General features: G+C 43.5%; 1 protein-coding gene across 5 annotated transcripts in view; it reads right to left on the reverse strand.

Moving 5' to 3' along the window:
* FAM219A (family with sequence similarity 219 member A) overlaps positions 1–27,291 on the reverse strand; it is a 95,370-nt gene that overhangs the window by 27,579 nt on the left and 40,500 nt on the right. For 3 of the 5 annotated variants that reach the window (XM_032674769.1, XM_032674768.1, XM_032674767.1), the window contains exon 2: positions 14,524–14,623. In XM_032674769.1, the coding sequence (XP_032530660.1) occupies positions 14,524–14,623 (100 nt within the window). Of the gene's footprint in view, positions 1–14,523; positions 14,624–25,037; positions 25,240–27,291 lie in introns of those variants that run through there. The other 2 variants (XM_032674766.1, XM_032674765.1) reach the window with 2 other exon arrangements.

Genomic DNA, 27,291 nt, shown 5'->3' on the forward strand with positions numbered 1-27,291 from the left:
AGCCTTGTCCTTTCCAGGGATGGCATGTAAGCCAAAATTTGGGGCCACTAGAATCTGCAGAGCTGCCTTTAACAGAGTTTCTCCTCGGGCAGTGTGTGCACTGGGAGAATGATAATCATCATTCTCTGATCACCCAATAGACAATCCAGCAAAGCCATCTGACTGAGGAGACATGTCCTGACTTGCAGCTCACAGGGATAAAAATGAGGACAAAAAGAACAACAACTCAAACTAGCAATTTTCTATCCCCTGCATCTGTTCCCTGGGTACTTTAAGTCATATTGACTCAGTCTGATGACAGAAACAGGTTTCTTCCTACCAGGTCTCCAGGGTCCAGTAAAATATAAAGAAAACCAAACTGCATCTCCTCTCCTGACCACGTTATGACAAAGCTGTCAGAACAGCTCTGACAGTGTCATGTCTGCAGCAACGTCTCGTGGGAAAGGTACAGAGAGCCATCACTCTTCCACATTCCTCTGGAGAGAACTATATTGGAAACCAGAGGCAGAAAGTATTTTCTTCTGTAAATTGCACCGATTTCATGCTTAAAAGCAGTGAATTGGAATTAACAAGACTTCCAACAACGTGTCCCTGCTGTGTCTGTTCTGGAGAGGCTGCTTTGCAACAGCCAATTCCAGTAACACAGAGAGATAAATTTGGGGGTTAAATATACACACTTTGCTCACTGGATAGGCCTCAGTGGCTGGAAAAGTGAACATATGGTTTTCTTTACTTGCAGTGTTAAATGTGCTCTGCTTACTTTGGCTGACCTTGTGAAAAATCTTACTTAGGATTTACCACTGGCTCCATAACCTGATCATGTGGAACAGAGCTCATGAAGGTCAACCCATATCTAACAACAACAGTGCAAGATGCTGGGGACATGGCAAGGCATCACCCTGAGAGTGTTTGTGTTCACCAGGTACATCCGACAATCTCCAAGTGCAGCCAAAAGTCTCCAAGTGAAGGAACAGAGCAAAAGTCAGTGCCTGGGCAGATGGTGCTTATGGGGCACTTTCCCAATGGAAATCTCTGAGGACCATGGTCTTCACTTGAAGTCAACTGGGTGATGTTAGCACTGCCAGACTGGCAGAGGGATCTGTGTCTAGCAGACACCAGAGGCTTTGAAGAACTGCCCTGACTAATAGGTTTTTCAGTGATGTCCATTTACATATCATGACATGCCCCTGCTTATATTTTCTTCCACCTAACAACCTCATCTCCTCCACTGAGCACAGCTTAGAGTACTCAGCCTTTCCACAGCCCTGTTTGTTAACCACTGCTAAGGGGCCTTTTGAGCACTAACTACATGGTGAGTACTCAGGAGCCAGAGTAAATAATTTGTTGAGGTGAAGGACCAGAAGAAATGTGCTCAGGAGTCTTCAATTTTAGGGCCTCAAATATTCTCTGGTTAATTTTTCACAATTCTGTGATTCTGCCTCTGGATTATATACCTGGTCTATAAGGTCTGACAAGTTGCCTTATTGTTTTATCCTGCCTTTGAAAAGTTTTAGTATTGTTCTGTAACCTTGTTAGATGTTTTGTTAGGAACAATCAGCTTTTTTCCAAACTCCAAGACCATGAAAGAGAACTTATTTTTTCTGGGCTACAGACAACACATCAGTTTGCTACAGACCAACATTCCCTTTTTCTCAAGGCAACCTCCACACTTTTAACAGTCTTGAACACCTGCCCACTGCCTCCACTCCTGACCTAAAATCTTCACAAGATCAAAACAATGTTTTTCAGGTTATTAAAAGTTGGTAAGCCAACCTCACCTTCCAGGGTGGATTTTAATCTTCCCTGATTCAAATCCATTCCCCTGTTCTACAGGGAAAAAAACATGTAACGCAAAAGGGAAAAACATGGGATGGGAGGATTCATTTCCTTTTCTTTTCATTCTGTCTTTTCTTACGTTGTTGGTGGCATACAGCAGGTAGGGGTCTGTGTGTGACAGCCAGCCTTTGGGTCCTGTCTTTTTCTGTGAAGTTCCCTCAAAAATCCAAATCACAGCAAAAAAAAAAAATCTCTCCACCAATCTAAGTGCCTTTTCCAATGTCTACTTGAGACATCACCAACACCAAGAAGAACTCAAATTGGTCTAAGAAATGGAGGTGTTGTATAGCCACCTTAGTAGCAGCTTGTCACCTCACACAAACATATGCACAAACATCTTGATTTTGGTTCTTCTTTCTAATATTCCATCACTACACTCCGTGAATGCCTTAGGACATAGTACAAGAAATCAGCTGCTTGCTGGTAATAAAAAATCACTCAGCATTGAGAACCATGAACAAAATGCAAGTTAGGAAACACATCTGTAAGAGAACAAATCTCCCTGCCTATGCACTGGAGTCAGTAAGCAATACAAGCAAAGGAGAAAATGAATTTTAATATGTTTTAAAATTCAATCACTGTAAAATCAAGAAGATTTGGTGAATTAAAGAGAAAGAACAGAAAGCAATAATTAAAATTTAAAAAGAAGAATATTTATAATGAAGTAAAAATCAAGTAGTAATTGGGTTTTTCTTGTTTACCAGTGGACTGTTTACCAGTGGACTGCTTTGTGTGCCAGTGGACACAAGTCACCTAAATCTAGCTCTGCAAATCCAATTGTGTTTGTGCTGGGAGCTCAAAAGAATAATTAGAGAGGACTTAATTTTTTTCAGTAGGGAGTAGAAACTATACGACACCTTAAAAAGTATCTGGAGTCCTAAGCAGAAAAGGGATCACAGGATTACTTCAAGTTGGAAGGGACCTCAGGAGGTCTCTAGTCCAATGTCCTGCTCCAAGGAGCATCAGCTCTGGGATCAGACCGGGCTGCTCAGAGCTTTAGATTTAGTCAGATTTTCAAAACCTTCAAGGCTGGAGATGATACTACCTTCCTGGGAAAAGTTTTCCCATGTTTGATCATCCTCATGCTGAAAAAGGATTTCTGTAAGGTGAGAAAAGAAGCAGGTTGGGAATGAAGTGTGCACTCCGTGCTCCAGGCAACTCCATGCTCCAACTCAGGCATGTTACTATCATTCCTCAATAGCACAGAGGAGGTTTCACACGAAGCTTTTCCACTCTCCTTAGAACTCTCCAGATTGTCCTGGTCGTCTCCCATCTGATGGTCATGACCAGGTCAATGCAGAGAACTGGTACTGTCTTTTGCTCTCTTTATTCCTGACCTTTTCCCTTTCTCTATCTGCCCTGCCTTGAAGCAGAGGAGATTACAGTCTGGTTCTAGGTCAGGTGAATGTCCTGTAGATGGTTCAATTCACTTAGTCAACGAGATCCAAAGCAGCCACAGTCTTTTCAATGCAGTCATGTCTCTGCTTCCTAGGGAGATGGAAACTCCCATGTACCCATGAATGTTTAATTGCAGATGGAAAGAAAAACACTGCCAACCAAGGAGCTAAGATCACCTCCTTGTGTTGCTGGTCATCCCCTTTCAATGAAGGAGAGAAAACCCAAAGGACTCAAAGTCAAATTCAACGACTGTTGTGTATTGTGGCTCTTCTGCACATCGACAGGAGTGAGTCGGCTGTGTAAGTTGGAAGGAATTAAAAACATGATATCTGCCTGCACAGAAATAACCATGTCAAAGTTTTGCTTTCACATTTTGCTTCACCCCCTGCCCAACAGATCAGAGGCTGCACAAAGCCACATTTCAACCTGACAGTTGAAGCATTCAGACAGAAAAAGAAACTGAACTTGAATCTTTCATGTTATGGCTGAAAGTCTGTATCTAAAAAAGACATAGCTGCTTTGTGAACCTGAGTCTCCCAAACTTTTTATAGTCAAAACCATGTTATGAATTAGACATGAATCTGTGAAGAGTTTTGAAACAACCAGTTATATGTTCTTTTATTGACCTTATAAAAAAAAAGTTGTGCTAGGGTTTACTAGGAAGTTTAAGCCCAGGATACTTGTTTTTCTTTAAAAAAAAATGTAAGCAAAACCTGAAAATCTGAATTTTAAAAGCAGCCTCCATTATGGACTCCAACTACTCATGCTTGACAGCATCACTTTAAATATTAAATATGCTAGCCTTGTTCAAGACATATTTTTAGCAGTGTCATTTAATATGTCAAACATGGTTTTTCAGATGAACTTATTCAATTGTCTCACTCGTACACTTCTCTCAATTTTCTAGTCCTACAACCAGTATTTAAAATAAATCACAGGAAATCTTTCTTTTTTTTGGAAAATCAGCTCTTACTTTCAGACTGGGCAGTGATGGGGGCCAGAGAGGGGTTGTTTTCTGGCACAGAGTGGCTTTTCTGGGAGCTATGTTGCAGCAGAGGAGCTGCCAGCAGCCCACAGCTTTGAAACACCCAGTGTGATTAAACCTTCTTCTCATAGCCAGCTCACTGTTTACTCACGGCAGAAAGCACTTTTTAACTTGTGAGCTTCAGACTGGTGAGCTAGACAGAAGAACTGCATCATTCCTCCAGAAGACATTAACACCTGCTGACTTAACTGAACCAATTTCACAGCAGTGATCAAAAAAGAAGGTATGTAGGTTGTTTGGAAAAAGTGGGGATTGTCTTCCATTTAAGAGCACAAGGTAGAAAAAAAATCAAAGTTATAGCAAACATAAAGTCACAATTTTGGGTTTACAGTAGAATTACCTTAAAACCCTGTAGAGGATTTATTTTATTGTGCTATAAACAGTGCTAGTTTACAAGACAGAGTTGGAAAAATTCCCCATTCACAAAGGCTTAGGCTGAATCAATTCAAGCTCTTCTCAAGGTAACCAGGGAGTGGGATAAAAAAGGCAGAAGTTAAGAAAAGAAAGAGAAAGAAAAAGATTTGGGCAGAGTTCACAGGTAAAAGGGACAATGGAGAGGAAGGAAGGCAAGAATCCTTGAGAGTAATGGCTCAGCTGTGCAGTCTCTATGGAGGATGGATGATTTCACTGATATGGAAAGTAGGACGAAGCCTGGGAGAGGAGCAGTTTGCAAAGCAACATGGAGAGAACAGGAGTCTACTACTTGTAGGAGGCAGACACAAACAGATCACGGTGTTATACAGGTGAAGCTGGAGATGGATCTATCCGCCATGAATGCACATTACCTTTCCCCTTGTAACTGGACCTGGAGAAAGGACACAAACATCACCTATGGGGCATGCTTTCTATAGGTTAAATACTCAGATGTTTTAAAATTTGATGAAAACTTCCTGGTTTTCCTTCTGGAAGATATTTCAAAAAGGAGACTACAGCTATTTTGCACAGTACCAGGCTTCGTAATCTCATTTCCATGAGTGATGTAATAAAAGCACAAGCTATTCAGCTATGATTCAGGCAGCAATTAAAGCTTTTTGACAGTTGTGTTTAACAACTGGAGAAATGGGATCAGACTGTCCAATTACTGCTGTGACTTTATAACTTCTTAAATAAAATCTTATCTTGGTAAATATATGGCATCCATAAAAACAGCTTTATTTTCCTGCAGTGTGACCTGCTTTATAGAGAATGCCTGCCAAGCAGAACAAGAAAAGACCAGTGCCAAAAGTTCGAGGTTTGAAAGAAAAGGAGAAGTGCCAGAGACTTTCTACACACAACAGAGCAGGACAACTGTCGTCTTTCCCAGAGAGGTCACTGCCTTGTAACTGCCAGGGGTGAAGTGACTGTCAGGGAATAAAGCTCCCTCTTAGTCCCAGTCAGGACTCAGAAGATCCAGAGGTCTCTTTGCACAACTAGTCCTACCATCTCCACTTTAGCTTAATTCCCAGTCCTAAAACTTCTCCATAAAGAATGGTGTTGGTTGGTGTAAGAGGTTGAAATGCTGAGTACAGCTGAAGCTGCAGTGGAGTTGCTTCTACCAGTCTGCTAATCTAGAAAACAGCCTCTTCTGCCTGTGCCCAGCATAGGCTCATATTGCTCCATGACCTGCTTCAAACAGCCCTCCCTCCATGAAGAACTACAGAGGAAACCTCTGTGGTTTCTTCTGTGCTGCCCCCTGCTTTTGGGAATTCCTCCTCCCTAGACCTCTGAACCAAAACTGATGGATGTGGTGAAATTTGACTATTGCTAATTGGGCAAAAACTGTACTCCATTTGTGGTTGCTGCTTCTACCTCAGCTGTTCTCCACCGTTCCATGTGGCACCTCTCCCTGCCTGCCATGTCAGAGCTTGGCCTTGCAGGTGCTGCTTTGGCTGCACCACTGGCTGGGTCTGGCAAGTGGGGCTCTGTTGTGCACAGCTGGATGTAATGCTGTCTGCTATGCCTGGACCAAAGACTGTTCCTGGATTCATAGGAGAAGGGTTCCTTGGATGCACCTCTGCCATGCTCAGATGAGATCTGCATCCAAGACCATCATGGTACCCTCACCTAACAAGGACTCTGCTAATGACTGGACACATGATACGGATGACCTCCTCATCTACGCTGCTCTCCTGCTGTGGCACACCAAATTTTCTGTGTTCATCTAAGTTCTGAGTCTTCAAAGGATCCTTTAAGATCCTTTAGATCCTTAAGATCCAGGGCAGCAACGGGAAGTTTTCAGGGTGCCGTGAACATCCTCTGTGCATAAGGACAGTAGTTAAAACCCGAGAATTGCAGTGAACTTACTACACCAGCACATGCTCCTTCCTTTTGAGAAGTGTGCATTATTTTTATTTAATAGAGCTTGATCTGCTGATGGAGCATTTTAGTCCCCACATTCAATAACCAGACAGTAACTTTTCCCTGTTAAAAGCTGAGTGTGCAGCACAGAGAAGACAAAAGTGGGAGCCCACATCACTGAAAAATCAGAACAAATTCAATTAACTATCAGGAACAGTTTAAGGCTCATCATTAATAAATCAAACACATTTAAAAAATGAATCATCCAATACTGTCCTTAGATACTGTGGTCTGTTCTGGAGCCAATTTACATTAATTACACTGGGCTGCACTTGCTTCCCTTGAGTGCTATGAAGAAGCTCATCTACCTGTGGAGACATCAGAAGGAATTACAGAAATAGTAATACCTGGGTAATTCAGAACTGGGGAAATGTTGCACTGCGATGGGCCAGAGGAACATGTGTAACCTACATTAAGGACACAGAGCTCTGAGAAGCCAGAAAAGAGTACTATTGCCCTTTTCTGTGTTGATTTTGTTAAAGATACCAACACTTGAGCAGGCAGGCTTATCATCTCAGCTGGTGTTACTCTTTTTAATGTCAGGAACAAGCTGCAAATCACCTTTGGGGACACCTCTCTTTTAAACCAGCTTTCTACATACTTCACAGAAAACAGTGATGAGACTAATACATACTTGTGTAATGAGACCTTTGAGCAGACCACTGTGTGGTGCTGCCTGCTGGGTTAGGCTTTGCTAGACCAGGTAGCATCTATTGCCTCACAACCTTCTGAGGTGCTTCTCATATTTGAGGTGACTGACTATGGTTGGTCAAAGAGAACCAGTAATTTGCAGCTCCGGGCATGAAACCCCCCACTCCAGATGCTTTGGCCCATTCTTGATACAAAATAAAATAACTTGTGAGGAAGAAGATCTTCTGGACTAGCTCTTTTTCCTAGACTATCAGATCTGTAGGTACTGTAAAAATATGGAGTGGCTAAAGGATGGCCAGGTAATACTCAAAAATCATTCAATTACCTTACGGCTTCCTTTTATCTGAAGGTATATTAGCCAAGAGTGAACAACACAAGATGTGAATGGGTGTGAGTCTGTTGGCCTGTGAGGTGTGGGGGGACCCAGGAATGTGTCACAAGAGAGGTGAATGTATCCCAGTGGAGTGTTGGGAAAGGCCAGTGAAGCCCTGGTGCGGTGCCATAACAAATCAAGCAAATTGCAGTGACACAAAAATCAAGGTCATTTGCTGAACTTCATGCCACATCATTCCCATATTCATGTGCTTGTGTTTTGCTCCTGGGATATGCTGATTTCCCTTCCCTCTGTCTCACCCCCTTACACACTCCCTCTTGCCTAGAGCTCTCTGCTGAACTCCAGTGACTGCCTTGTTCCAGTTTCTCTAAGTGGCTTTACTCTTTACCCAAGCCTGTCTCATGCACTTCTTCCTTTCTGCCCCTCTACTTCTCCTCTAACTAATCTACAATAATATGCCTGTCAGAACCATTTTTCTGCCCTCATCTTTGCTGCTTCTTCTGCAGACAGCCTTTCTGCCCTTAATGTGATGCAGCTGTTCGCTTTTTCATCCCCTCCAAAAAGAGCCTGGAGAGATATCCTACAGGAAGGACGCTACCATAACCCTGCGTACACCATTTCTCTTCATAAATGGAAAGAGTGATAACAGACAAAACAATGTTTAAATGAATGCCTCCCAAGCTCAGTGAGACTTCTAAGTGGAAGGCTGCACTTCTATCTTCATGAAGAAAATCAATAGCAGTGCTGTATCGCTCCCTCTGTCTGGCTTCCATGCTGCCCTCCTCCCCCAGTACAGAGTACAGACTGTGTTCAAGGAAATGGGTGCTCCCGGGGGAGCAGAATGGCTTTATGCACTTAAGATAATGATGTCACTTGAGGTCACCATGCAAACAGTTATGGATATGGAAAACTGCAGTTTTGTCAATAGAGCTGGAACCTGGGGACCTAGCTTAAGAGTTACATGTTTTTTTATAAAATGTTTCCCTAATTTACCTACAGAGCGTCTTCCCAGAAACAACAGCTGCTGTACCTAATTAGCATTAATCACCTTGTTACAGAAGAGCAGCTGGGAATAGTACAGTACTTGAAGTACTGACAAAATGATACACTAATGGCATTGATTTGTCCGGTGTACTTCAACTTCCCTTTATTATTTTGTTTTCTGTACGAAAACCTCAAGAAGTCACAAGCTGTGAAGCAGACTGGGAAGTGATGACGCAGGAAAGCAGCCACAGATGCGGGCAGGCACAGGGCCTTCCAGCCTACACAAGATGCTTGCTCCCTGCTCTGTTTGGGCCTGCATCTCCCAGTACCAGTTTTGCATCTTGACTTGAGGCAAGAGAAGCCCTGGAAGGGGATTTCTGAGTACTGCATCCTTTTGAACAGCAATGAGATAAGGTTGCTCTGCTATGTGCTTTGTGGCTCTTTGATGCAGAGCTTTAAAACAAACTCTGAACCCACACCCTGCCCTAGGAGAGGGGGTTAAATAACTACACCAGTTGAAAGATCAGTCTCAGGAGCCACATGGGGAGATAAAGGCAGTCTGTCCTTTCCTGGGATCAGAGACCATCTGTAAAGTTTCAGCCAGAAATGCACCAATTTTGTTATGTTGAACCCTGAGGGCTTTGTAGTTCTGACTGATATTCCTAGAAATATTCCTCCCTGATCTCACAGCAATTCAATATCTGCCATGAATGCACAGCCGCAGGCTGGAAGGCAGGAGCTAACATCACAGACATGTCATCAGCCTCTGTCCCCAAACGGATTATCTCCTCTGTTCACTTCAATCTTCACCAAGATAGGACTTAGTCATAAATTAGATCTTCAGTTTCGTCCAAGTCAAGCACACCAGGGAACAACATTCCCTATGTCCTTGCAACAGCATTTTTGTTGCTGTTTAGCCCCTACCAGTTTTGCTTGGTCCAAGCAAACAGCATTCCAGTGACTTGCTCGAGGTTTTTGAGAATCTTGTTAACAAGCAAGAATTAATCCAACGGAACTAAAATAATTCAGCGCTTGGTAGTAGACACAGTAATTGGTTTCTCCATGCAGAATACCCATCCCTAGCTAGAGACTGTGGAAGACAGAGACAGGAATTTCTCTGCTGTCACCAAGTAAAATATTAGGAAGTTTATACATCCTAAGATGAAGAGGAAGCGTTGGTACAGGAAGAAGCAGAAGCAGACAAGGTGGTCTCATCTGAGGTGTCTCCTTGGAGGCTGAACACTACGGTTATCTGTCAGAGAATGCCTTTTTCTACCGTCTCCTAGAGAAAAAAAGCAACATTCTACAGTGCAGCTGGCAGGAGGAAAGTGTTAGTTTCCTACTAATTAATGAAATAACTCTGCACTGTTGGCTTTACAATAGCTTCCTGCCTCTTGAAGCAAGGAAAATTTCTGGTTAGGCTGGTGGATTATATACTTGATTACAGCAGCATACACCAAAGGCAACTTTCTGACTCTTGCTTCTCCTTTCAGAGGTGACTAGAATCAGCCACCATTCTTTTTCATGTTAAGATAAATACCGTCATGAGATCTAAGCTGGGAGGGGAACAAAACAGTAGCTATGAGAACAGGAAAATTATCTGCTACATTTGCAATTCAGGTAATTTCTTTTTTTTTACAAGAACCTTTGCAAAGAAAATCTAAACCAAAAATCATAAACACTTTGAACCCTGTGTCAATATGAACTAAGCTTCCCCTTGGTCATATGGCAGGAGACCTCAACTACACATAGCTTACTCAGTCTTACTTTTAGACACCCTGCTGCTGAACCTTCCAAAACCAGTGCCTTATTCTCTAGTTCAAGGATAAAAGCTGCTTACATCTAAGGCAACAGGCACCTCTCAGAGGGCTGAGGGCTGCTATGAGTGTATGTGCCACTGCCACAACCCCTCATCACAACTGTTGCTTGTTTTGCAGCACTCCAACCATTTTCCACATTGCCTGTTCTGTTTTAACACAAACTGTGTCATTGACTAGCAGGTAAGACAGACACAGACCGTCTGGGTGGGGATTTCAGAGCAGAGAACGGAAATTAAAAATGCAAAATAGAAAAGCAGATGGCATAAGCTCCATGAAAATAATATCTTGTCTCCTGGGAATCCCAGTAGGATCTGTTGCCTTCCAGTAGATGCGGTGCCCCTGAGAGTAACACTTGGGGATTATTCTGTTCCTCCCTCTCTCCTTATCATAACTCTCTTCTGTTTTCAAAGGCTTGTGGTATGTGCTCCATCTGGATATGACTCCTAATAAGGATGTGCTGGAGACATCTCCTAAGCACTAATGTACACCCAGCCCCCAACTCATGCTGTCAGGAGTCTCCTTATCAATGATTTGAAAGAAAGAAAGAAGAGTGGCTGGATCTGGCAGCTCCTGACAGAAAGACAAAGTGGGAGTGTTAGAAAAGTAAGAAATACATAATTAATATAGATACAATATCAGTAGGGGTTTAAAATTATGAACTACATGAACTGGGAGACGATTTCCCCGATGTGTGAGGTTCTTTTTTTGATGTGGCCCTAAGCAGCAAGCTGTGTGTTTCACTGTTCCACTTATAAACCAGGTGTAACTCACTAGAAATATAAGACAATCGTTAAGTTTTTCCTCTATCTAGCTGATCCCCCAAGCAAACATGTGGCCAACTGTGTTTATTTAGAGGGAGAGAAACAACCAACGAAAAGACCATTCAAGCAGCAGGGTAAATCTGCCTTCAGTGTGTGCAGTACATCACACTCTTTCTGTCACACTTCAATCACTGCAGTGTCTGGAAGCAAAAGTTGTGTTCATGCTGGGTTGGTATTTAACTGAGCTCACTTGACCCAAGCTTACAGCGAGCACATACGATGCAGATTTATACGTGAATCCTCACAAACTGAAAAATGACATTTATCAACCATCCACCAGAACATTTGACATTTGAATAATTGACTTTGATTTAACAGTGAAAAATGCCACTATTCATATGGAAAGCCTGCAACAGGATTAAAACCCTAGTTGCTACAATCCCCAACAATGGCTCTGCCAGTTAAACTCTTAAACATTTATGTACTACCTTAACTTTTTCTAGCCTTAAAGAGAGTAAAACCAATCCAAATTCTGACAAGTTTAAAGCATAAAAGGAAAAAAAAATTCTAGTTGGAGGAATGGGGGCCAGAGCTGGGAGATGCAGTGATTAAACTGTTTGAAAATTGTAAAGGCTGGGCAGATATTAAGAATAAAAGCAGCAGGAGCTGGTGTGAATTAAAGGCATGTTAGACTGCCTACATTCAATACTGTCAGTCTTTTTGGCTCAGATAACCCAGAGCTCATCTGGGGATGGCTGAGAGTAGAGAGTTGGTCCAAATGCCAGTAGACATGTGTTCATCTAATTAAAGAGGCACGCCGTTTCCACAGGCAGAGGTGTTGGAGCAGACTTCTTTCTGAAGACAAGGCAGGAAGATGCTTGTCAGCCTTTCAAGACAATTCCTCTTCGGCAGGTAGGTTTCACCCACTATTATCTTCATAACCACACTGTGGTCAGCACTGAGTTCACTGGGCAGAAGCACCAGCTGGAAAGGAGGTCCTGGCAATGGTATGTCTCTATCTACTGCAACTCTTCCAGTACCTCCCTTTGCCTCTATCTACTGCAACTCTTCCAGTACCTCCCTTTGCCTCTGTACTTCATGCCATTCAGCACTGGCTAAATGAAGTAGAATTTTCCCTATATGGAAAAGCAGAAGCTCTGGTAGAAAGGCTAGTCATTCTCTTGTATCTGACCCATGGATAAAAGCTCTTCAAGTTCTGCAGAAATGTGACTATGGCCTATTTTCATGTATTAGTCCATTTTAATAATTACTTACCTTCCAGTCAACTAAAGTAGTCACCTCCAGTTATTAAATTCCAGTTTACAGAAGACTGAGTTTTCTCATTTCTATTATTCCAGTTTTCATGGTTTTTCTCCATCCTATTTCTCAGTCTTTATTGTACTTATGTCTCCCAAATACACTCTGACTTATTTTCTTTGCTTGCTTTTTACATAAAAGTCATCAATGAACATATAAATAATGACTGTTATAGAACTCCATTAGTAATGTTGTTTCTTCTGATACTTTCTCTTTCAACACTACCTGATATGTTTTGAGTTCCAGAGTTTCTCGTTCTACTGGCTTTGTTTAGAATACTGAGTTTTTGTTAAAAATCTACCTCAAATTACCTTTCCATTTAATTTGTATGAATTTAATTTGTTTACACTGAATCCAAATCTATTTTCCATGATCAGGCCTCCTATAACATTCTCAGGACTTACCAAAGCCAGGTCTAAAAAAGCACCATTTCCTATCAGGTCAATGAATCTCCAGAGGATATTTTTATTGCCTAGAAAAGCAAGACTATCTCAGACTTACCAGTAATAGCATTAACTGCTCTCTAACCTGTTTCCCGATGTTAAATTCTCCAAAACAACTACTGCAGTAGTAATTATCTCTCTACAACACTTTTACAGAACACTTTTTGGCAGTGAAAAAGGATCCTGGTGGCATATGGCACTCTGGCAGTGATAATCTTTTACCAAACTATGCGTTGTGCCATCATTAACACACACTGCTGCTCCCTGCCTTTCCCTGAAAAGCAGCCACTGTTTTTAGGACATTTATGACTGTGGCTGCAGGACTGATCTATTGCCCCAATCCACTTGCTCGTATTCTGTATTTGTAGGTCAAGGTCCTCCACTTTGCTGCATAATCTTGCTGTATTTGTATACCCAACTTGCTGCCTTCTCCTTCCTAGTCACTCTTTCAGGGAAATCTTGTCTGTTCAACTACTTTATTTTCCTTTACCATCTCTGGGTCTAGGCAGTTACATTCTTTTCTTCACTGCTGTGACCAATTTACCATGTGCTCAGGTGGAGCCCTGAGACTTCACAAGGCTCCTCAGCCTTTTTCTGATGTTTTTTCAAGGCTCCTGTTATAAATGAGACTAACACTGGTTTTGCAGAAGTGCTGCAGGTCCTGGGGTAAATTTATCTATCAAGAACATATCTTCATAATTTTACATCAATGCCCAAACTTTCTTCAAATTTTAGCTGTCTGCTGACCTTCTCTATCACTCATTTGGCAGGGGCCAGAGCTATTCCACTTCCATGGGGGCTCCCACTTCTTTCCAAGCCTTCCCAACATGGCATAGGCACCTTCAATCAGCAGCATCCTCTCAACATCAATTGCACTGATTATACTGCTTCCTGTTCCTAATGGGAAATTTTCAACACTTACATTCCCATTTTTTAGCACACTGTTCCTTTGACATGTTTGTCATCAGGTTCTTGAGGCTGTGTAGCAGAACAGTGGCTTAGGTTTTGGAGGCAGGACAACCATGTCTAGATTGTTGTCCTCTTGTAAGCATTAGCCTTGCAAGGAAGCAGAGTATTGTGCTAACTGGATGATTCTGCTTCCAGAACTTCCAAAATATTGCTCAGAAAGAGCATGAGTATTTGTATGAGAACTTTACAGACCTAAAAGCTCTCCATCTCACGGTAACACAGCTCTGTCTTTTCCTGGTAGTGTGTGGACTCTGTGATCCTTTCCCTTTTGTTTGCAACTATTCTGCCTTCTCTTCTTTTTACAGTCTCTCTATATTACCTTCATTCTTTATCTGGCCAATCCTTGATCTTAGCTTGATAAAAAAACTGTAGGTTTAAAAAAGTTATGCCTTTCTGTCAAGGCACAGCTTCCTTCCTCCACCACATCCCCAGATGCAGGGTCTCTACATGTTTGTAGGTCAGTTCCCTCACCAGCAGAATCACAATGATAAAACTGCTCTGTCAGCTGTTTGAGCCACCTTGGCATGTTCAGCTACATGCGTGGAGATCTGCATATGATCACACAGGCACCTCACTGTATTTCAGACCTTGGATTCAGCCTTTTCAGTCTCCATCAGCAAAGACTTACCTAATTTCACTTGAAGTGGGGATGGCTTATAGTTCATGGCTACAGTCTCTCCCTCTCTCGTATCACAATCTCTGTCCGAAATTGCTGCAGCTGTTGGATCCTGTTAAGAAAGAAAAGGAAACAAAACAGAATGGCTTAGCTAAAAGTTCTGCAGTCTCTTCTTTAACTGGTTGTTAGGCAAGTCCACCCCCATTCACATTCAAAGGGAGCAGAGAACATGCCAGTGTTTTAATGGCTGAAACCCAGGGGCAAAACACAGAACTCTGGAAGCACATTTAGTATGCTATAAGTACCTCTGGAAATGCCAGGTTTCAACATCAGACTTACATGACGGATGATACTGGGAATATAATGTGGATGGTGGGTCACCAGTTCAAATCCAGCCTGGTTGGCAGTACTCCCAACTAATTTTCATGTGATGACTCCCTGGGGTGTTGTATGAAACACATTTACAGTTTCAGCTGAATTCCAAGTGGACTGGTCAAACTCAAGCTTAAAACTAAAAAGTTTGAGACCAGATCTGTGTAAAAGTCCAGCTCACAAGTAATGAAGACTGTATAAGGAGGAGAATTCAATTTCCAGTCCCTCTTGGGACCTAATTTGTGGCTGACTGGAAAGATTTCAATATCTGTCAGCACAGCATCTTTCACTGTCACTGAAATCCCCCCCCAAAAAACAGATCTGCCCAAACATAGAGTCTGTTCCATCATGCCTACTGGTAGACAACGTCTGTTGAACTCTGTGGTAGAGCACATCAAAGAACTCAGAGAGAGACAAACTATCAATTCAGGCAGTTCTACCACTGCTAAAAATATTTGAAGAAGTCCTTTCATAGCAAACTGCAAACCTGTTGGAACTATCTCTACTTAGCACTATGGTGAAAATCAAAATTGGCTTTCAAACACATTCCCTTATTCCCATCTAGAAGCTAGAAATTAAATTGAACATGAACATATATGTGTATGTAAATTTGAGTTTATAATAGGTAGAGCTGCACATGCAAAACAAACATTCAACATTAGGCCAAATCTGAATAAACCATCACCTTGTAAGGAATGGAATAAGGCATCATAAATCAAATACTAGAAAACACTATTCCAAACTGGTGAACTGAATTTCCTTCGCACTACCCAGTAGATTTTGACAGTACTTAAAATGGAGGGGTCTTACAAGACCTTGCATTCAGTGACAAGGCTGAACCATATACAACTTCTTCTGCTTTCCTCTAATGCAGTCACTGCTGCACTATTCCTCTTATGCAGCAGCTTAATGACTAATTCAAACAGTAAGAACAGATCGCAAACCGAAAAGCCAGATTCCAGGAGAACTGGAATTAGACATAAATCATAGAATCACATGCATTTCAGTTTAAAAATCCTACTTTAATAACCACACTAAGTGACAAAATGGCAAAAATGCAGCAGCTGAAATTAAATGAAGCTACAAGTGGTACTTAGAAACAATCCCAACTTTATAAATGAAAATGATGAGCTGTAGCTATCTATGGACACTCAAGGAAGAGATCTGGGATGACAGGTTCCATCAGACGACCAGTTAGACAGGCCAGAACTCTTCAGCCAAGGAGAGACAATGAGGATGAGGGCTCTGAGAGATGTCAAAATAACCAAAATAATCCTGAGTGGGGTGAGAAGGTGAATTGGGATCAGCTAGTCCTTATATTCCACAAGCATGAGATATCAAGTGGCAGTTAACAAGCAGCAGCTGCAAACAAGGGGAAGCAGGGGGGCAAGTATGGATCTCTTTACTCTCATGACCAGGAACAGGACCTGAGGGAATGACAGGAAGCTGTGTCAGGGGAGGTTTAGGTTGGATACCAGGAAAAAGTTTTTCACTCAGAGGGGGAATGGGCGCTGGAACAGGCTCCCCAGGGAAGTGGTCATAGCACCAAGCCTGACAGCACCCAAGATCCACAGATACTCGTGGTTGAAAGGAATGACAAAAATCAAGAGGGCCCACAAAATCTTACAAAGTTCAATCAGTAAATTAAACGCTCAGCATGGAAACTGGTATGTGAATTCCTGACCTCCAGTAAGCACTTGGCAGTGGGTTTTGGATAAAGGGTGAGGTGAAAGCAATGAGAGAAAGAGACAGAGATGAATTAAAGAGGGGGAGGGAAAAAGAAAGGAAGAAAGAGAGAAAGAAAGATCACCAGTCCTGGTTCCAGTGCTGATCCAGCTGATGGGGTGTCCAGGGTCCTGGGGTGCACTTGCACACAGGCTTTGTGGGGGGACCTGTTTATGGATAACTTTACCCTGCCCTGGAGGTAAGTTTCTGACTTCCTCTCCAAATTAGTTATCATGCATAGTCTGTTCTTCCAGACCTTTCAGGAAATGGGTGGGAGGCTTCAGGGGTCTTTGGTGGTCTTGATATCCCCCTACAGCCTTTGCCTGCGCTTGTGCTATGCTGTGCTTATCTCCAGGAGCCAGAACAAGGATGTTTGTCCTGGAAAAGTGCTGCCCTACCTCCGTATGGCCCCTTTCCAGCCACATCCTGCTCGTTCTCACAGTGTGTTATTACTAACAATCCTTGGCTGTTACTACCAACAATCCTTGCTTGGCTCCACAGCCATCCATCTATAAGTGTTTGAGACATAACACATTAGTCCCCTTACCTTCTGGGCTTCCACACATGGGAATGGCCAAATAATACAAGGGACATGTCAGACATACTAGAACCTCTCCAAGATGTGTAAGATGCTTAGTGGCACCACTCAAGTCCAGGCTTCTTGGAGGAGAATCTTTTCTCAGACAGCACAGGAAAAGGCAGGATACAGATGTTTCTAAGGATCATGACTCCAAGAGCTGAATGCTTTGTAGTGCTACTGAACACAAGTCCTTGGAGCCCGAGTCTGCTGGCTGCAGGAAGGCATGAGAGTAGACACATTACAATAAAGGACACACTGTGATGGTCACTTACTGTCTCCTGTGCTGGTGCAGTACAGCATAGTCAGCTGAGCTCACAGCCAGAAGTCCACAGGGCAGAGAAGGGGTCCTGGCCACCTGGACTAGCTCAGATTCACATTGTTAAAATTATGCTTAAACTCTAAATCAAAACCAGCCCTTATTTTTTGTGGCAAGCTGATGTGCTGACAGTAGCTTTTCCTTTGCAGGTAACCTGACTGTGACATTAGACATCCATTTGCATGAAGAGAGGGAATGGAGAAATGTTCTGAGATGCCTTTGAAGATTCGGACCAGAGGACTCAGCTGGAGCAATCTCAAGTGGGCTCTAGACTAAAAAACAGAAAAGACTTCCTAGGCCTCCAGAGAAAACTAGGATGATTTTCGAAGTGTGATATACTTATCCTAAAAGGAGACAAATTCATCCTTGCAGATGTGTTTCCCTCTCCCTACTGATTACAGAGGAGGCCTGGCAGCTGGTGGTTTGCACCCCTGCCTCTGACACTGGAGGTGGGAATGAAGAAGGACACAGCAGTGGACTCCATAACAACATGATTCAACAATAAGAATTCTTCCCCAAGGTTTGGAATAATGTTTTTCAGCCCTAGCAGCATAGCATCTTGACAGCAGACATGCTGGGAAACACGTTACAGCTGCACAACAGACCCAGGACTTGCACACAGGGATCACAAAGCACAGTCCAGGCCCATTTCCTCCACAAAGTAATATGGATTAGAGAGGAAACCAAGCTGGACAAGGCACAGCACGCCCAGTGCCGGCAGGCATCTATTCCTGGCCCAGGAGTGGCAAGGCACTGCCGTATTTCCCATCCATCACTCCATACATGTTCTGCAGCCACACAGAGGACTCCATAGTAACAGTGCCCACTGTGAAAACAGCAGCATTCCCACAGCAGCTCGGCTGGAGCTGTCTCTTTGCACACACATGCTCCGCTTCTGTGCATACTGAATGGGTGCAGTTCCCTCTCTGTAGCTTATCCACCCAGAGAAATGTTTACTTGACTGATTAGCCTTTTGCTTGTGAATCCCTGTCAGCACACTGAGACTCACCACAGGCTTTTGCTATTGGAATTCACTTGGCAGTTTCGTTCTTTCTCACAAGCCTCCCTAGACCAATGCACTGAGCTCTGACCCCGATGCCAAAATCTCAGCTACACAGTGTGACTGGTCCCAGGACAGATGATGTGATTTCTTTTTGCTCGCTGGGGAGAACACAACACTCCCAATCAAAAGGCAAATGGCTGCAGGGGCTCTAGATGGCTATGGGTATTTAATATATTTAAGGGATTTTTTTGTTCCTGAGGCCTCCTTATGTCTTCATTCCTAAGGAAAAAATACATTCAGTCAGGGCACTGCATGAACATTTGGCTGGGGCCAGAGTTTAATCAAAGTTTTTTTCCTCACATGCTCACAGCTTAATTGGGCAAGGACAATCACAGTATTCGAACGGTGGGGAGTTTTCTCACTAGTTTGTTTGTTTCTATAGGCTTGACACAATGGACCTTGAAAACTGCCCTCCTGCTGGGAGCAGCCATGTCCTACAGGGTGTGTACCATGAGCCATTTCTGAATTAGATATTATTTCCAGGGAACCTCTATGGGGCAGGAGTGCTGTGAATCGCCAGTATGCAGGGGCACAGAGAGAAGCTGAAAACATTTTAAAATCTGGGTTTAAAGAAGATGGCATGCTTAGCAGGCTTTTTTTTTTCTCTTTCAAATCACTGCTTTCCTTTTTGCAGTACTTTAGAGATATAATATCTGCCTCAGTGCACCAGCTCAATAGCCTTTCACTCTTATCACCTCCCAGTAACCCACACTGACTACAGAGGGGAAATGGCAAAGTGTGCAGTTACACCATGATGGAGCTGGGCACTTGGTGCAAACTTCCACCCTTGTGGCACCTTGGAAAATGCAGCTTCCTTTGTCTTCCTTTGTGGCCAACACTTCTGGCAAGCTTAATAAGGTCCTGCTTTCCACACTGCCAATCTTCTGGGACCACAATGCACGTGGAAGGGAATGGGCACACACAATCTCTGTGGTCTTCAGTTTCCCCTTAAAAACATAGCTGGAAACTGAGAAGTCTCTATCTGCCCATCCTTCCCATCCTAAAGATCAGTCATTTTTACAGCTCTAAGAAAGTGTACTCCACTCTGCTGTCTGTGGGAAATTCTGTGATCATCAAAGCAGCTCTGCTGCATTTTTTGGATAAAAGCAGAGGGGCATGATTGCCCCTACCCTCTAATCTCTACACTGTATAATCTCTACCACTATACAAGGCCTGACCCATCACTTTTCTCCACAGTTCAGGGGTTTTTGGTCTGATTATCATTGGTTGAATCAGTATGAGCTGAGTGCTCAGGAATGTCATCCAGCTACCTTGTCTCTGCAGTACCCACCAATGATGTGCTTGCTGTCTTCTGTCTAACTTAAAAGATGCTGGAAGTCTCACACATGTGAGCACACAGCTTACAGCAAGCACTTTTAGCTTCCACTTTCTGGAGCTGCTCATGTGGATCACATGCTGCACACAAACGCTAACAAGAAAGGACAAGTCCAAGTGCTTTGTTTCTTTTCAACGTCAAACATTGAGTTTGGAAAGATGGATGTGCATGAGAGACTGACTTAGTGAGCAGAAAAACAAGTGAGAAACCTCACGTACCCTGAATATAGGGGGTACATTTGGGTCACCGAGAAGTTTCTATCGTTGCCATGTAGTCACTTCAGACTGTCGGGCTAGAACACTGTGCTGCTAATAAATATTTATGTCTTCAGTCTCTCTGCCCTGGGAACAGAAAATCCTATGCTGTTGGCAGATTCACTCTGCCTCAAGCTGTACCATGCTAGGTATTCCTGAGAAATGTGGCCGCAGGCAGCAGGCTTCTGTGGAGGGGGCTCTGACATGCACAGGTAGGTATGTAAAAGGATTGTAAAATCCCAGTGTTCTGGACAAGAGACCTCTGCAGCCCCTACATATCACCACAATATAGACATGAAATATATATGAACATAAAGTGCCTAACAAAACCACCAGGGACAAAACCACTGGGAACCAAGGTGTGCACAGTCTGTCTGTGTAAGAAAAGAGCATAAAGGAGAGGCTTGAAGGCTGTCAGATTTATAGGAGATCAATCTGATCCCACCATATAGATGAACAATGGTCAGTAATGGCATGTTTGGCAAGACAAAGGCAAGCATCACAGGGCTATATGTACAGGAATGGAACCTGCAACCCTCACTAAAGACCCTCTCATGCTTTTCTCCAAATCCCTCAGGCTTCAGCTTTAGGAGTTTGGAGCCCAACATTTCAAGGGAGATGTAATCCCCTCATCAATCCTATAGATTGAATCTAGAAGCTACAACCATCCCAGAACACTGGAAGAATATTGTTGTTCTGAGAAGAAAGGGTAAGACTAAGGAGGGATATAATAGCTGTCTTCAGATTCAGAAAGAGCTGCCAGAGAGAAAAAAATTAGGGGTTTTTTTCCATGTCTCTGATGACCAGAATAAGAAATTATTATCTTAAATTGCAGCAGGATTACAAGGAAATACCAGTAGAAATAACTGTAGAGGCAAGGCTAAGGAGTTGTATTTGCCTGATGAATTTGTGGAATTGTTGCAAACCCAGGGTAGAAACTGATCTGTCACACAGAAAGTCAATAGAGCTGATCTAGTTTTTGGGTAGCCAGATCCAGATTTGGTGCAAGCTGTGAAGATCCCTGATCTTTTCAGGTCCCTTTCCCCTCTCTGTCTTAACAGGAGAGGAGCTTGCTTCTAGGCCAGACTCATTTAGGCATAACACAGGTCTATCCTGGAAGGATCTCCAAACTCCCCTACCCACTGCCAAGGACCATGGCTGACCTTCAACTTCTCTCTGGGTGAGCTGAAGAAAGCAACCATTTTACTAAGTCTCAAATGTTGAAGGAACTCCAGAATCACATGGTGACCAGAGCAGAAGGCTCCTAGGAAGACATGGTTTTCACTCTTCATCAACGTGTGTCTGCTGCCAGATCCAGAGCACTAACTGTTCATCTCAGCATTACCACCCTGTACCAAAGTCAAAATAAATGGCATTTTGGCAACACAGTGACTGATGCACTGAAATACATTCTGATAGCTACTGACTCAGTTTCAACAAAGCAATAAACAACAACTGTTTATTGACTTTCTACTAGCTCTGCCAATGCACCACTTACAACATTGTTGTTTTTCCTCTCTGAGAAAATGCTGAACAGATCTTATTAAACAGTAACAAATTAGGCCTGCAGTATCCACTAAAAGATCCAGATTTTGAGCCTGATTAATTTATAATTGTAAGACAAACTGGTGTTTGAAACCATTTTTTTCAGCAATTGAGAGGCCAGCAGTGTTAATATTGCTGCATGATTAAAATCTCAAGTCATATTACTTAAACTGAAGAATGTCACTAAAATGACATTTTACTGTGTACACCTGCAGTTGGAGTAGCTCAACTCACTGAGAGGTAACTGGGAGTTCAGATCATTGCTTTGCTTCAAATGGGGGCAGAAGAGAAGTGGCAGTCTGCCTGTGGGTACAGCAGTGCCTGTGCTGAAATGTTCCCTTGGAGCCTCTGCCCGACTGCCACATCCAAGCTGAACAAAAGGAAGCAAACAGAAAGGCATAAGCTGTGGAAAGGGAACAAGACATTTCAGAGATCTGTTTTCCTAGTCAAAAATGACATTTGCAGCACAGGGAAGAAACTCTCTTTTTTAAAGATGATGATGTATGACTAAACCTGGGAGTCTACGGTAACAGAGGAAGCACCAACTCAGTAAGTAGCCAAAATACTCTGGGAAAGCATTTGAGGGACAATGAGGAAAACTGGGAGTAATTACATGATTTCTGTTAGATTTCCCTCCAAGAAACCAGCAGCACAAGCAGCCCATGGTCCTTTCCTTTCAATCACGATAGAGTATATTTAACACCATATTTCCCTCCAGGCTCTTCTCACACACATAAGCCATCTCTATTATCACATGAATTTATAAGTCTGTTATCTTGTGCTAACTTTACATGACTTAAATTGGATCATTAACATTGCAAATTAGAGAAATGCCACACTGCACTCCCCACTGCCTGCAGCACTTGCCAAGTGGTTGGCATGCAATAGCTATTTAAAGCCAGCTATTAACTGAGGTTATGTTTTCAGGATGCTTCCATACCAAAATATTTCCTTCCCTGTATGTCAAGACATTACTCCTTTTCTTTTCTACCTCTGACTACAGAGCCACAGCTCTGAGATGCAACGTGAGACCTACAAGTATTTAAAGCAACAAAGCATCACAAATACTCTAAGAGTCAGTTTAGCAACTGGCATCTAGCCAAACCACAATCACAAAAACCCCCATGCAACTTTACAACTGCTCTTTCAACCTCAGCTCTTGAGGTAGGATACCCTCAAAATTATTAAAAAAAATGAGAAACGTGTCAGAAAAGGTCACAGTGTATTGGGAGGACAGAGGCAGTTGGCTACATGCTGCAGTTGAATCCCATGGAAAACTGAAGTACCCTGCAGAGCCCTAGTGCTGTCCGTCAGGGACCATGGCAGGTTCTTGTAGTGACTGAATTCATGCACACTGGGTAGTGTTGAGAGCTTATTTAAGATGCGTGTCCCATCTTTACTTCTTGAAGGCTTTAACGGAGCCTCACCAAGAGGAACAGTTTATTCTCTAAGGGAGAGCTGTTTTCCATCTGAAATGAAGACTATCATACTCTACCATGTGGTGGAGGGGAACTGTGCTTCCTACGGTCAACGCCAACATCCAGAGAAACTGGTTGAGAAAGTGCAAGACAAGTGGTGCCATCACTACCGAAATGCTGTGGTTATCAGGATATATAAAGTGGTTTACAGATCCCCTCCACATGGAGCTAGGCTGTCCCAGCTGTACATGAAAGACGAGCCTAAAGTTTGCCTGAAAGAAACACTGAAATGTTGGTTGGTCCTGCTAGATACTGCAGAAATAATATATTCCGACAAAAAACATCCTGGCAGAATACAAATGACAGTAGGAAAGCCCTGTTTCAGTGAGGCAAGTTCCCACCAATGTCCTGGAGATCAGACAGTCACTTCCATAGGCCATGGATGGGATTCAGCATGGCAAATGTGATGTTATTAAGCTTTCAGAGCCTCTGGCTATAAGAACAATAGCAGGAAAAGCTGGGACGGCTTGACATCCACAGCTTTTACAGACCAAGGGTTCTAATTAGTTGTTCAGTGTCACAGCAATTACTGGCATAACTCTGGGGTCACTTGTTCTTTTCCAGTTGGTTTGGTTTTGTTATGTTCTTTTTTTTTTCTTTTCAAAGGCAGCTGATTTTTACATGTTCAGGTCCTCTACGACTAAGATGAATGAGGTCTTGCTTTTATCTTCTGGAATACCCCTGGCACCTTTGATCCAATCTCTCAGATCCTTTTCTGAGCTGTTTGATGGCTTCTCCAGTTCACTCCTTCTCCAACAATAATTTTTCATCCTGCCTCTCTCCTACACCTAGTAAATCCCCTTTCTTCCAGAGGGCAGGGGTGTCTGGCTTTGCAGGCTCTCTGACTGCAGTCTCAAGTCAACACTGAGACCTGCACAGTGGACAATGTCACCCAGTGAGTGTCAGCTTCAGGCATTTCTGGAATGAAAGTGAGATGTGTGCAGACAGCAGAACTTTTATTCAGCCTCTGGATTTGTGTTGAAACCACAGGATGCCCATTCCATTGCACACCTACTTCACGTTTGCCATGTCCACTTCCTTCAACCCAAGATTCCCCTGCGTAGAGTGTTTGCTGTCTACACAAGCTCAGTTTGTACACCTGCACTGTACTCAGCCTGCACTCACAACCAAGAGCATGGATGCACCTTTTAACTACTTTCAGCAGGGAATCACCACATCTCTTTTCAGGTACTCAGCCAAAATGGTCTCAGGAAAGAGTTAAAGTTACCAGCATGGGAATGTCAAGGAATTGCAGCTTTCTAAAGAAGCTGAAGATCTGGGGATGCTGCATAGCAAATGCAATCAGGATGCTTAGGGAAAGAGCAAATACCTGTGCATTTGTCCAAGATCAAAGCTATCTCTGACCCCAGGAAGGAGGGATGCTGAGAAACCCCAGGAAAGAAAACAGGCTGTAAGCAGGATACAAAGCCCCAAAGAAGCACTGTGGGGGCCCCACCACTCTGGAACTGAGGCTCTCCAGGGAAGGGTTCACAGAACCAAGCCTGTAAGAGTTTCTAGAAGTGTTTGGACAACACTCTCAGGCACGTGGTGTGATTTTTGGGGTTGTCTTGAGCAAATCTAGGAGTTGGACTCAAAGATTCTTGTGGGCCCCTTCCAACTCAAGATGTTCTATGATTCAAGAGATTTCTCAGGAACAATAATGGAAGCCAGTGGCATTCAAAGCTTTTTAACAAATATAAAAACATAGACTCTTCCAACACAATCCAAAAGATGTGTAACTGCTCAAGACTTATGCACCAAGCATATCTGCCAAACCGAAGACAGGTGGAAATCTCAGCAGTGGACACCAGCTTAGCCTGGATAGAGCAGAGGTGGATCCCAGCATTAAAAACTTACCTTTTCCTCTGTAGTAGTAGAGAAAACAAAGCCACCAAGCTGAGAGTTCAGCAGCCCTTTTCTCTTTAGCACCATGCTTTCAACTTGTCCCAAGAGATGGAGAGCTCCATGATCAGATTTCCATATTTATAAGGAGAGAGTTTCTGTTTAGCCAAGCTTGCAACAGAAATAACCCTGCAAACAGCAGCAGGAGCAGCAGCACAGCAAACATGCCTGAGAGGCAGGGATGTGAAAGCCAAGGGAGATCTCAGGGCGGTGTCTCCCTTGGCATGGCTTTCCAGCCCTGTATGAGAAATTCTGAGAGCACAAATAATCTTGGCTTCTAAAATAAGAGCTCACCTCACCCCGCCCCACACGCCTGCATCTCCATGACTAATTAGCATCCGGGGGGATACAGATTCTCTTCTGATAAAGCGATGTTTGGCTCCCTTCTCCCCTGACACATTTGTATTAGAAATATCCTCATTATGTGACTAATCAGGGAAGCTGAGACAAAGGCACAGGAGCCAACTTAAAGGGAAATCGCTGATTTTTGTAAACGTGGCTTATAAATTATTCTGTCTCCAAAGGGCAGGGATATTTCCTCCCCTCCCAGTCCTGAAAAAAAAGTGCAAAATTGGGGTCCCTGAAGACAAACCCATTTTTATTACCAGAAGTTGTGGCTTTTATAATCTTCCCTATTCACTAAGCTTGCTCCCAAGTCCCTTGATTATTGCAGGGTTGCAGTTTGTGCACTCCAAAGGTCCTGGAGGGCCTGCCAGCCCCATGCTGCCCACTGGGGCTGGGCAAGGTGTCCCACAGCTCCCCAGCACTGCCCAACGCTGTGGATGGGAAGTGACAAGGCTGGTTAGTGGTTTACCATGTTGAGTTTAAAAGTCAGGAGCACACAGAACAATCAGCCACTTTCCTGGCCGTCCCTTGAGAGGGTCTGAAGATATCCAGTGCTGTTACCTTTGATGTAGCACAGTAGGCTGAGCAAAGACCAGAGAATACCTTCAGGTAACCTGGGCTTGGCAGAAGATCTTCAAAACAAAGGCAAGCAGACACTATTTAGCAGCAGCAGCAGAAGATTTTAAAAGAATTTGTTTGCTTCCATGCTTGCTGCAACAGAGTTGGTCTCCATCCGGCTCCAGCCTGTCTCCTTTGCCTCCCGTTGACAGCACCAGAAAGAGATATCAGGTCAGACAGCTTCTTCCTCACTTCTCCTTTCAAGACAGCCCCTTCCTCACCGAAATCAAGCCATCTGTCCCCGGCACCCTTTGAGGAGCCACAGCAGATTGCAGAGCACGGGAGGATGCACCATATGAGGTGGGAACAGGAGGTTGAGGGAGCTCATTGCACACACAGAAAGCCAAACCCAGTTGAGCTGGGAACAGAGATGGAAAGGTGAGTGCACCATCAGTATTCCTTGGGACAGGCTCAGGCACATGCATGATGGCCCTTGCTCTTTATTCAGTTTCCTCCCGACTGCTGCTCCTTCTGCTGTAGAGACAGGGACCAGCCCCAAAGCCCTGTGCTGGGGTCTGTAAAGAACCGATAGAAGCAGAACAGGCTCCCAAAGGCCTTGCTGGAAGGCAGACTGCTGAGAGCCATGGAAGGTTTTGCCTGCATTGCTTGCTGAGCGTGACTGCCTAAATCTTCACATTTTTACAGTTTTTTCATTTGCCAAATGTCTACTATTTTGGATGCAATTTTGCACTCCAGGCACTTCTCTCTGATTTGAAATATACATCTATTGGTATATATTTTTTTTAAAATTTGTTTCTCTTTTTCTGCTGAGATGGGGTGCAGGGGACACATTTTGTCACCCTGAGCCCTCCCCTCTAAGTGACACCCCTCTCAGCAAGCACAGTCCGAAGCTGAGGCTGGTGAGGGGAGGGGACTGGCAGGGGGAAAGGAGCAAGGAGGAAAGGCAGGGTCTGCCAGCAGGACTAGAGCCAGCTGGAGAAGGGGATGGAGGAAACAGACTCGATGGATAGCCAGGAGAGGAAATAGGAACAGCTGAATGATGCTCCTAGAAGAACAGGTCCAAGAAGATAAGGAAGAGACAGAACAGGGACAGTGAAAGGCAGACGGGGTTAAAAGCACTGAAGACACAGCTGTCATGTACCTCTGTGCTCTGCCAAGGCTCACAGACATGAAGGACAACATCTAACCTTTTTTTTTTTTACTTCCCCAGGTGCTCCCAGGCTACCTTTGAGTGAAGCTCCAGAAGCCTTCTGGCAATGAAAGGGTATAGGAACCTGTGACCAGA

The sequence above is a fragment of the Chiroxiphia lanceolata genome, chromosome Z (assembly GCF_009829145.1).
Source record: "Chiroxiphia lanceolata isolate bChiLan1 chromosome Z, bChiLan1.pri, whole genome shotgun sequence".
NCBI classification, from domain to species: domain Eukaryota; kingdom Metazoa; phylum Chordata; class Aves; order Passeriformes; family Pipridae; genus Chiroxiphia; species Chiroxiphia lanceolata.